We start from the raw sequence: 12,833 nt of genomic DNA, 5'->3' as shown, positions 1-12,833 counted from the left end.
TTCTTTTCGGTTCCACTGGACTCTGAAAGCCAGCTTTTGCTTGCTTTCACATATGATGGGCTTTAGTACTGCTGGGCACGACTACCACAGTGAGGGGCCCCTTCCCTTTCAGCCTTCTCAGAAGCTATGGCCTTTATTCTAAAATCTTGGGCCCCCTTAAACTGAAATAATACACTTTTGCAGTATGTAGATGATTTGCTACTGTGTTGTGATAATGGGTTTGGGTGTGTGGAAGATACCATCTCTCTCTTAAAGTTTTTAGCACAAGCTGGTTGCAAGGCCAGCAAAGATAAATTACAGCTAGTGCAGACTAAAATACACTTTTTGGGACACTGCATTTCTGAAGGGAAGAGACACTTGACAACAGAAAGGAAAACAGCCATAGCTTAAGGTGAGTGTCCACAGACCCCACATGAACTCTGCTCTTTCTTAGGTCTCATAATCTACTGTCGCGAGTGAGTATCCAATGCTTCACAAAAATTGCAGGTGTTGTATGACCTATTGAAAGACAACAAAGAACATGATTTACTGCCCTCTACTGAGGAGCATTACAACACCTGGTCACAATTAAGGGAGGATATCATATGTGCCCCAGCACTAGCCTTACCTGATTATGAAACCTCTCTTTTTCTTTTTGTGACAGTCATGATTGTCTTGAATTAATGAATCAAGAGACAGCCAGCACTCCCCACATACGAGATGCTCCAACACCTGAGGCTGACCTGCACCTCTTTGTGGATGGTTCATGGTACTACACAGAAAGCACCCCACACACAGGTTATGTAGCCACAATAGAAGCAAACATACTGATTCAGGAACCACTATCTTCAGAATGTTCAGCCCAACAAGCTGAACTGGCGGCTTTGACCTCAGCCTGTATTGAAGCTGAAGGGCAGACAGTCAATATATACACTCACTCACACTATGCTTTTGGGGTAGATCATGACTATGACCCAATTTGGTGGAGCAGAGATTTTGTAGGGTCTGCAGGTAAACCCATAAAGAATTCAGACCGGTAGTAATCGTTTTCACGATTACCACCAAACCAACATGAAGAAGTCTTACAAGTAAAATCCGATTTAGTGTGTCAAAAGAAACAGACTTATCTTTAAGCCGACGGTAGAGATCTCCAATTGGATCACCTTGCTGACAAGTAGTTATTACGATTGAACAAGTCTTCGGCCTTGCAGCTTTATGTCATTACGACGTCTGTTAATAGAACTTTAAGGTGGCAATGTCGGGTTAAGTGTTTAAACACTTAACCTTAGGGGTCCCTAGGGGTCCCTACATTACCCATTTCAAAGATTACAGGTAAATTTTATCCAGCTGTCACAGGTCTCGGGCTATGAGTATGTCCTGATCTGTGTAGACCTTTTCTCAGGTTGGCCGGAGGCATGGCCTTGTATGGCAGTGAACACAAAAAGTGTAGCGAAAAAAATTGTGGCTGAAGTGGTCTGCAGATATGGGGTCCCCAAAGTCATTGAAAGTGACAGAGGTACAGATTTCACAGGGGAGATTTTAGCCCACATCTTAGCTGATGTGGGCATCACATAGCCCTTTACCATCCTCAAATTAGCAGGAAAGTTTAAAGGGTAATTAATTAATTGGGACTATTAAATTGAAATTACAGAAAATGATGGCTGAAACTAACAAAACTTGGCTGGAATATTTACAATTAGCTTTGTTCTCTGTAAGGAATACCCCAAATACCAAAATCAAACTAACCCCTTATGAGATACTGTTTGGTACTCCTACTAAGATAGGATGCTATTTTCCTCAGCAGTTACAGCATAAACATGGTGACTTGACTGACCATATAATAAATGTGCAGAAAGAACTAACCAAAATCTACTATCAGGTTTTTGCTTCGATTCCAGATTCTGATCAGATCAGTGGAACTCACAGGGGACTGGGTATGCATAAAGAAACACGTCAGAAAAGGACTTGAGCCACGTCAAAAAAGGACTTGAGCCAAAGTTTGAAGGCCCTTTTCAAGTGTTGCTGACTACACCTACCTCAGTGAAGGTGGAAGGATGAGATTCGTGGATCCACACTTCACACTGCAAGAAAATTAACAGGACACATTAAAAGATAAGTAATGGGTAAAAATTTGTCAGGACAAAAGGAGTCCACTCTTGCTAAAGTAGTGATCTGTGCTGGGCTAATGTCTTTTGCAATTGCAATTTTAGTCTGGTCCTTTTATCTGGATCCTCACACACGAGATCTGGATGAGGGATCAATATATCACAATCGTAGAATAAGAGAGTTACATAAACACTTGCAGAACCCATTGGACAATAGATTTCTTCCGATGCATTATATGCTTGCAGAAACAGGGACATTTTCTGATTGCTGGAGATGCACTCACTCACCCATTTCATCGCAAACAATGTCCTTTTTTAGCTACACCAGTGATACCAGAACAGTTAAATGTTAAGGAAGGATGGAAAAACACGGGTAATTTAATTCCTGGAAAATGTAACAACACCAAGGTTGCCCTATACATCTTAGGGTGGACACAAGCTCCTTGGTTTGTGGTTTCAAATAACAGGGGAGGCTGTAGCTAGAATATGGGAAGGTGCGGATAAAGTAACCCGATGTACTGGGAATAAGTGTGATAATGGTTTAGCATGTATTCAGCTTATGTAAGGATACTGTGTCCCTTTTTCCTTAGCACCCTGGAAATGGTTTGCATGGGACATAGCCAATGGAGGTCATCTTCGTCTTTGAAGGGCTGTATTATGTGTGTGGAAACCAGGCCTATAAATTTTTACCTGAAGGATACATCAAGATTTTGATATTGACCACTAAGAAAATCATGTCCATGAAATGCTCCAAGAGGGAAACTGTCAATGTGAATGTGAAAACTACTTCAACAGAGCAATATGGAAATCTGTATTACATGGACTATGACGCAGACACAGATAAATGATAATATGCTACAAAGCTGTCAAGACAACAGTATAATATTATAAGCTCATTTTTGATTATGTTGTTTTCTTTTCAACTATATAATACTTTTATAACCATTGTATTATGTTATACTGGGGAAAGTAATTTGCAAGGATCATCTATACATAAGTATGGATAGACCTAAGTGTCCAATCGTATCGCAGCATTAGTTTAGGTAAGGTGAAGTAGGGCTTATGTGGGTGAGAATTGTAAGGCAGGGACAGATAAGGCTTAATTAAATAATCCAAAGAAGGGAAATGGGAAATAAATAATGATGCCTTTAAATAAGTAATGTAACTTTTATAGAAGTATTTGGTATCAGAATGAAATTAGTTAGAATAATTTACATGCAGAAGGCACAGTTGCAGTAATTGTGATTACAATGGCAAATTCTTCTCTGTGCTGAAAGAAGAACTGCAAACTGAGATAACAAAGTGTCCATACTACAGGCTACAAGACAAGAAAAGATGGGGGGTCATGAGCAGAAGTTTTGCAGAGATGTTTAAAAGACTTAGGGGCATATTCAATTCTCCGGAAGTCCCGCCGTGTAAAAACTACTACCGTAAGGTAGTAGTTGGCTGGATTTCAGCTCGCGGCTCAGTGAGCCGCGAGCTGAAATGCAGCGAGAAAATTACCGTATTAACGGTTTTTCCATGCACTATTAGCGTAATAACGGTAATAGTGCGTGGACCGCGGGATTTTCGGCATTTCCGCCGACAATTGAATACGCCCCATAGTGTACAAAAAAGAAATGTGCTAACTATTACACAATGTAAGCATAAAAAAAAGTTGAGCATGCAATATTTTTTTATTTACTAGTACTTATAGCTTCATAAACAGAGTTGGTTTGACAGACTTCTGTGTGACTGATCAATTCTCCAGCACTGACCAAATCAGAAGGGATCTTTATAGGTGACAAAGTCTGGTTCCGTCAACAGTACCAGACATACCATTCTTTTAAATGAAGTTTATACATTTAACTTGTTTATGGTCCTGATGCATTTTTGAAAAACTAGTTATAACTATATTGGCCTAGTTGTTTTAGTGTACAATGCTGTGTATTATTGTATTTAGTGATACCCTTTATTTGTACCAACAGTTTCTTTTTCAAGACAACCGTTTGAAAATATTTTTCCTCCATATGTTTTTATCTGCTAAGATTGTATGACCTCCTATATTTAACCATCACCCTGGCAGGGCTGCCATCAGAAATTCTGGGGGCCCAGTACAAATGAAAATGCGGGACATTACCCCTCCTCCTTTAGCTGTGCCTCAGCCCCCCTACCGCATCTTGGGCTGGTGGATGCAGTGGTTAAGCATGGAGCCATAGCGCCCTGAACAACAACATGCCCCCCAGACCTCCCCAAATGCCTCTTAGATCTTTACCATTCCCTTAGAAAGTGCTTCTAATACTATTGATAATAGATTGCTGCCAATTCCTTCCCCAGCACAAATAAATTAAAGGAAACTCTTATGACCTTATTTGAATGATTTCTCTGCATAAACAAGACTAAAACTATATATGTGCTTAGAAACACTTCTAAATGGTGTCTCTTAAACGTAGTGGAGTGTCTTACCTAACTTACCACTGCAGCCTATGCTGATTTGTAGTTTCTGAGGGTGCCGGGTGGGGTCTGTGATATTTGTATTATGCAATAATATTAAGGGTCTCTGAAATGGATTGTTTTGTCTAACCTGATTCCTGCAGTGTCTTTTGTAGTTCTCTCTAGAAAAACATAAAAACTTTGATATTAGGGTTATCCTATAAGAGGCGGGGTCTCTGTCACATATTGGGTGTATCACCTGTCTCCTGGCTTGGGTCAGCCCCTACAGTCTCTCCTGTAGTTTTTGTCCGCCTCCATACTTTCCTTAGCCTGCAGTAGGAGCTGATTTAGTTCAACTCTCACTGAACTTAATGCATGCACTGCAGCTGTCAGCTATTTTCCATGTTCAACTCTGTCCTGGGCTGCTATCAGCAACAGAAGCAACAATTGGAACTACAAGTCCCATCTTCCCCGTGGCATTGCTGGCCTTATTACTGAACATACAAACTTTATTAGCAAGTGTCACAAACGCATTGACGATAATATTAGAGGCAGGTCGGTTAGCAGAGTTTTGGGATTTAACTATTTTGGAGACAGGGCTGCCATCAACTTTCTACCGCTGGGCCAGTGAAGAGAAGGTCAGGATCATCGGCGGGCCCCCTGGTGGGTCCGAGACCCTCTCATTAGGACTCCCTGTACCCATCTGATGACGGCCCTGCCTGTAAAGGTGATCTAGTTTCCATTTAAAAGGTTTGTGGAAAAAATGTAAGTACAAAGAAAAGAATGGACTTTAGCTTCTCTTGAAAATTAAATGTAACTGTACTCCAAATTCCACAGTACTCAACCTCGTATATGATTGCAACAATTTGCTTTATAGAATTATACAGGTAAAAGAAGCTTTTGCCAAATTTTTTATTACAAATAATTATTTATGGAATAACATGCATATTTAATCAACTAAATTATGCTCTAGGTTCACTTAATCTTTTGTTTTAAAGTTACATCGTTATTTGAAGACTATAAAACTTTCATTTCAAGATGGATCACCTATAAGTTTTGATAACAATGGAGATTTTGTCAGTTCCTATTGTATTTTAAATTGGATAATGACAGGAGACTTTAAAGTGATGACAAGAGATGTTGGTGATTTAAATCCATCATCTGAAGAAGATCAACAGCTTTTAATCAATGAAAGTGCAATAATCTGGAAGAAAGGTGTAAATCAGGTTAGCTGAAGTCACGGTTTACTTAATATTTATATATCTTATATTTAAAATTTGTATTTGCATTCAGTTATGCATTCAGACACCCCTGGTCTGATTGGGATAAAACCAACGGAAGGTGGTTGAGTTGGTTTCTGGCCAGGTTTAGGGGGATTAGGGTCCCAGTCGAACCTCCAGTTGGTGTATGCTGATCAGAACTTTGACACAGGGAACCTGCTCTGGGCCTTTCACTGGATGGATTTGGATAACGTTTAAGCTTCTAATTTTTTATAAAATGTTGAGAGTTACATCCAACTCATTAATAACTTAATAACTTGAAGATTTAAACTCTGGCAACGCCGGGCACTTCAGTTAGTTACACATGAACATGTGACAATAATTTCCACCCACAAGATCCTCCAAATCCCACATGTCATTGGAGAAAGCAGAAGCTTAAGCCACTTGTGGTGCCCCATCAACTGTGAAACAACATATTCCAGCACATTCAGACATTCAAAATTAGAGATAAAACAAATGTAGTGTTATGATTTCTCGCACATATTTTACTTCAAGTTGCCCCTTTTTTATGGTGAAGGGCAAGAGAGCAACTTCTACAGGGTTGCAAAATTTAGATGATTTCAACCATGGCAATAACAATATTATTATTATTATTATTGTTTATTTATAATGAATTAATATATTTTGCAGTGCTGTTCATTGAGGGGATCATGATACAAATGACATACAATCACTTTAAACAGAAGGTAAAAATAGACAAACAAGCTTTCAATGTAAGAGAAATTGGGTAACTTGATACAAAACATATGAGGATGACAATTTTAGTTGTTGTAGGTGATACACAATAAGGGATACAGCCACTGTGTTAGTTTTGAGCAGTTGATAATTACAGTTATAAGGCCAGTTCATGGCTCCAGGCAGTCTAGAATGTGCAAAATGCATCATACAGTAAGGAAAATGTTCAAACATGAAAACACATAATGAAGATTGAGTTCATATGTCCCAAAATTTTCATAATGATTTTAGGACATAAATAAGACTAAACAGACCAGTATTTTAAGTAACAAAGTTGAAATTAATAAAGGGGTAAGCAGAAAGTAGGTGTAAGAAGGATTAAAGTGAGATTTTCAGCTTCCACCATGTACATTTCCAGTTGGACCAGGAAAACCACAAACTTACGAATAACTTGGTTTTCTGCGCCATTTTCAAACACTGGGATATGGACTTCAAGTTCTGAAGGTGTGGACAATTAAGTGCATTTATGCAAATAAAGAGGCTATGCTTTTTGTACTTTGCACTTCTGTAAATGCCCTGTACTGTGCACATCGGAGATTTCCAGAAAAACATTCTCAAAATGATTGTCACATAAACATATTGTCTCCATTTCAGATTCCAGTCTCTCGCTGCTCAGAAAAGTGTTTACCTGGGAGCAGAAAGTTACCAAGATCTGGAATCCATGCCTGCTGCTATGACTGTGTTCCCTGCTCTGAGGGAGAAATATCAAATGCAACAGGTATATTTTATGTGCTATATAAACATGCAAATCAATTAGGATAGCTATTCCATATAATAATACATTACGTGAAAAGGTGTTTGAAAATAATAGTCTTTTAGAAATATTTTATTAATGAAAGTGAAGTAATAAGCATTAAATAAGTAAAAAATGTAGCTGAAACATAACTGTAAATATATTTAAATTGAAGAATTTTTAAGTCATGAAAAACTGCAAAGATCGATCTTACTTTTGTCTATTGGTCACAGAAGGCTCCAACAGTCCAGTGCTGCTCTCCTCTCTGTCCTAGAGCCGACTTGTTGATAATACGCCCATGATGGGGAGAGGCATTGACAACACCTCTTCCTGTCAGAAACAGGAAAGCGGTACTAACGGAGAGAAGATCAGTGCTGGATTGTTGGTGGACTTTGCACGGCCCATCAGATCAGAGGAAGAGGACACCACAGTAGGTCATAACATAGCACTCCATGCAAAACTACATTTTTGGAAGGAGTTTCCTTTAAGATTTCATTTGTGAATCTCTGATTTTTTTTTATTTAATAGCATTCATTATCAAGGTCTTCCTACTTTTTTTAAAAAAATGTTGATAGGCCAAAGAATTAAATTAGCAAGAAGCAAAGCTCATCAATACATTTTAAAAAAATATTTGTAAGTAAAAAATATTTAGAATATTATAATAAACAATATATCAACACGAGTGGAATTACTTAGCAACTCTCTCTAATATTATTTTCCTCAAAAATTAGGACTACTAAATTAACAATTTTAAAATACATCTAACCTAAGCTTTCCATTTCCATACAGTCACAGAGCCGGTGTTATGTTCAATAAATTGATTCAACTGAGAATTAAAAAGGACATTTACTTGGGGGGCTATTCATGTGTGTTCTTGTAAATGTTGGCATAGCTGGGGTGAATTTTGTTCCCATAGATGTCCCTTGCATACGTAGGTCATATATGTCTTGGAATGTAAAATCGTTATGTAGGAGGATGTATTTATTGCTTTTTTTTTACTTTGTTGTGTTAGGATGCTTCTGTACAGTGAGCTATGTCAATTGTGCCCAATATACATATTGGAATTTCTAATATCTCTTAATAACTCTAGCAACTGCAGGCACCAAAGCTCCTGCTCTTTTTGGTGCTTCAGGTAGAATTTCTTTAGTATAAAAATCTGCCCCTCTTTATAAAAAACACCCACACACATTCTACCTATGAAAAGTATCTGATAAAGGTAACTTTGATTTGGTACCATGTCCTGGGACTGATAACACTGATCAACAGCATTTTTGCTGCCCAACATGTTAAAGTTGTTTTAGGGCCAAATTTTGGTGCTGATTCCAAATATGTAATCAGATTTCCCAGATTGGCAACAGCTTTTGAGATATGAGGGGGTCACACAAATTCATCCAAAAACCGACGATTTAGCGTGATCACATGGGTATGATCGTAAGTAATACATAGGTAATTGCACAAAATTAACACATTTTATTTTTTCTGAAGCACACACTAAATTCCTTACAATAATTACAACTAATAAGTTAAAAAATCCTATAAATATCATTTGTAAAGCAAATATTGAATCGTCAATTTTCTTATACCTTTCAATAACGCTGTCTGTAGGACTGTAAATTAGAACAATCACGCTAGAGGTTGCAACAGTAGTCCGCCATCATATGTATGTCCCAACTGCCTAGGTATCTCTCCTCCATCACCAAGGCAGCATGGTGGCTTAGTGGCTAGCACTTCTGCCTCACAGCCTCATGAGTTCAATTACCGACCATGGCCTTATCCGTGAGGAGTTTGTATGGTCTCCCCATGTTTGCGTGGGTTTCCTCCGGGTGCTCCGGTTTCCTCCCACATTCCAAAAACATACTAGTAGGCTAATTGACTGCTATCAAAAATTAACCCTAGTCTCTCTCTCTGTCTGTGTGTGTATGTTAGGGAATTTAGACTTTAAGCTCCAATGGGGCAGGCACTGATGTGAATGAGTTCTCTGTACAGCGCTGTGGAATCAGTGGTGCTATATAAATAAATGGTGATGATGATGATGATGAAGGTTATGTCGGAATTTGTCTAGGTGGTTATGCAGGAAGTGCACCTTTATGCTCATATTAATTCTCAAATTTTCTCTCCAAACCATGGGCACACCAAAGCTTAAGCTTTTCCGTTTACAATTTTTCCAGTGTCGTTGGTCCTCTACACATGGTTTTCAAACCTTATGTGGTGCCCATGCCTTGTCCTGGTCTCCTAATTTGATCCCAAAATATTCCAAATAAACTTGTTTCACAAACTTGGTGATAGGTTTTCTTTGTTTAACAAGAATATAGCTACCATATATGTAGCAGAATTTGTCTGGGTCATTCAGACAGCTTCTACAGGGGGAATCTATTTTTTCTGAAAAAATACAAAGTTATATTGACATTATTTATATGTTTGACCAAAGTGTAAAAGGCTGCACAACATGCTATGTTAAAGGAAAAATGAATTTAAAAACACAACCAAAAAAAAATCCACCTATGGATATCAGCAGCAACGCAAATGTTGTGGAAAAAGCACTAGAATAGTACTTCACGTATCTCGAGAACCATAGCAAATTGCGAAAAACTGGATTTTAATTGATTTTAACTATATCCTAACCACATGTTCTATAATACATTACAACTCCCACACACTGATGCACATGTTTCCATGCCTGTAAAACAGATTATTCCTTGAAATACCTAATAAAGGGAACATTATCCTAATCATTTTGGCCCTGATGCTATTGGTGTGATGGAGAGATTCTCTAAAATACTCTACATGCGATTATAAGATATACTTCATTGTGCTTCTTAAGTTACCAAATTATTTCTGCCTTACCCAACACTGTCCCTAGCATTCCCCTCCGCAATAAATTGTTTAGCAGTGCTCCTCAACTTCATGCTTTACTTTACTCCTTATCCCATTTAAACAATCACTTTATTCTTTATGTTACCTTTCTGGAAGTCTTTATTTCACTTCTTGTACACCAAAATCCAACCATAAATATATGTCTGACAATAGGACTTTACCCTCCTCATTACATTGTGAAGTACTACTCCCTACAGTGAGCTAAAAGTGGGCACTCAGTGATCATGTCTGTCTGTATATATATATATATATATATATATATATATATATATATATATATATATATATATAAAAAATGTCACCCTCCTCATTTCCTTGGGCAGGTGCACTCTTCACAGTGACTTTATGTATTCATGACAGTTCCCTCTTAATTATCTTGTTCAATTGTGCATTAGTGCTCCTCACAGTGATAATGGTAACCCAATAATCATGCATGTAGGTATATAAGTCATTTCCATTCTTATTACTTTGTGCAGTAGTGCAGTCCTAACAGTAGCTGTAGAAGGATAAATATTAAACTGTATTTTATAACCACATATTAAAGTTTAATTTTACTCCAATGATGTGTATTTTAACTAATTAATTTCTATAACTAAAGCTTTGTATTGATATAATTTTAGCATATTTGCACCTATTAATTTGGATATATATTTTATTTTAGTAAACCAAATTAACCTACCTGTTTCTTTTATAATATATCCCCTCTATCTACTTTATTGATAAAGTTACCCTACAAGTTCTGCTATGTTTTTGTTATTGAAAATTGCCCAGACATGTACCTAATATCAGTAATTTCACTTTATAATTTATAAATTTTTGCAGACAGTGAAAACTGCTTTACATGTCAGGACGATGAATGGCCGAATGAAAAGAGGGATTTGTGCATTCCCAAAAGTGAAGATTTTCTGTCCTACACAAATGATGAGATCTCTGCAGTTTTTATTTCTGTCTCATGTTTCTTCTGTTTCATAACTCAGCTAATATTGGGAATTTTTATATCACATCGGGATACACCTATTGTGAAAGCTAATAACAAGAACCTCAGCTTCCTTCTCCTGGTCTCCATCATGCTGAGCTTCCTCTGTGTGTTCCTGTTCCTCGGTCGTCCTGTGGATATAACCTGCATGCTGCGTCAGATCTCTTTTGGAATCCTCTTCTCCATAGCTGTCTCCTCTGTGTTGGCCAAGACTATCATGGTTTGCATCGCTTTCAGAGCCACCAAACCCGGCAGTGTATGGAGGAAATGGATGGGAGTGAAACTGCCCAATTGTGTAGTCTTTATCTGCTCATCTGTCCAAGTTATGATCTCTGTTAGTTGGTTGTCTATCTCTCCCCCCTTCCAGGAGCTGGACACACACTCTTATCAGGGACAGATCATCGTTCAGTGTAATGAAGGCTCAGTTATTGGGTTCTATTCTGTCCTGGGTTATATGGGGGTTCTGGCAGCTGTGAGTTTTATTACAGCCCATATAGCCCGGACATTACCGGACAGTTTTAATGAGGCCAAATACATCACCTTCAGCATGCTGGTGTTCTGCAGTGTCTGGATTGCAATGATCCCGGCTTATCTGAGCACCAAAGGGAAATACATGGTGGCTGTGGAGATCTTTTCCATATTGACCTCAAACGCTGGACTATTAGGCTGTATTTTTTTTCCCAAATGTTATATTATATTATGTAGACCTGCATTAAATACAAAATTGCATTTGCTTGACAACAGAAAAACATGATGTTCTGCAATAAAACTGCATATGTTTCCGGATATAATATACATACCTTGTGATAATAATTATTGACTGTAATTAATGTGAATGCAGAGAAAAAAATAATACTGTGTTTCTCTTTTGCACTTTAAACAAGAACAAATACAATGGTATGACCAAGCCAACGTTATCAACTCAAAGGATAAACATATCGGTATCTACGGAACAGTAGTTTTAATAGTAGTAGTCATAGTTTTTGCACCAGTGGTGGTAATAATAACTCTTCTAATATTAATAATACGTTTGGTGGTGGTGGTGGTAGTAGTAATTCTAGTAGTAGTACCAATAGTAATAATAATATTGGTGGTGGCGGTGGTATTATTAGTAGTATGGTGATGATGATATAATTAGTATTTATACATGATACAGATTACATATAATTGTGCAAGATAATCAAACATTCTACAAAGCTTGGTTAGTGTCATATCTAAATAAGATAATAAAATATAAAAATAGCAAAAGGAGAATGAGTAATTGTTGCCGGCCCCCCTTCCACCACACCTACATGTCTGGCCGTTGTTTAAGTGTAATTAGTACTTTTGACACAGTGCACTCAACACATAATGTATTTAAACTATGTGGAAAAATGTATTTAAAGCAAACAAAATACTTAACACTGGGGCTTTAGTGGGGATCGGGGCAAATGCTTCAATGCTATTCCACCAGTGCTATGAATCCAGTAGCCTCACTGGGTCTGAGTGATTAAGGAAAGAAGGGTAAAAAAAGGAGTAAATGCTCTCCGGGACAAACCATGTTACAACACAAGGGGTGTAAATTAGTTTATTTTGCACATAAGCTAAACACTGGCTGTTTTTTTCATGTAGCACACAAATACTTGATAGCTTTATTATTACACTGAAATTAAAGTTGATCTAGAACATGCCCTACCCCAACTATAAATCTGCACCCCCATTTTAAATTCACCTCCCCCTCAAATGCAACATGGTTTTGC

The 12,833-nt window shown here is 37.8% G+C and overlaps 1 protein-coding gene across 1 annotated transcript in view; it reads left to right on the top strand.

Moving 5' to 3' along the window:
- The window catches only part of LOC142103361 (vomeronasal type-2 receptor 26-like), a 50,924-nt gene extending 39,076 nt beyond the window's left edge, over positions 1 to 11,848 (top strand). The window contains exons 5-6 of the mRNA XM_075187423.1: positions 7,106 to 7,229; positions 10,941 to 11,848. Coding sequence (XP_075043524.1) covers positions 7,106 to 7,229; positions 10,941 to 11,848 — 1,032 coding nt within the window. The remainder of the gene's footprint in view (positions 1 to 7,105; positions 7,230 to 10,940) is intronic.
- The last annotated feature ends 985 nt before the right edge of the window (positions 11,849 to 12,833 follow it).

This window comes from Mixophyes fleayi, chromosome 10, assembly GCF_038048845.1.
Source record: "Mixophyes fleayi isolate aMixFle1 chromosome 10, aMixFle1.hap1, whole genome shotgun sequence".
Taxonomy (NCBI): Eukaryota; Metazoa; Chordata; class Amphibia; order Anura; family Limnodynastidae; genus Mixophyes; species Mixophyes fleayi.
This window is presented reverse-complemented; position numbering and strand designations above follow the sequence as displayed.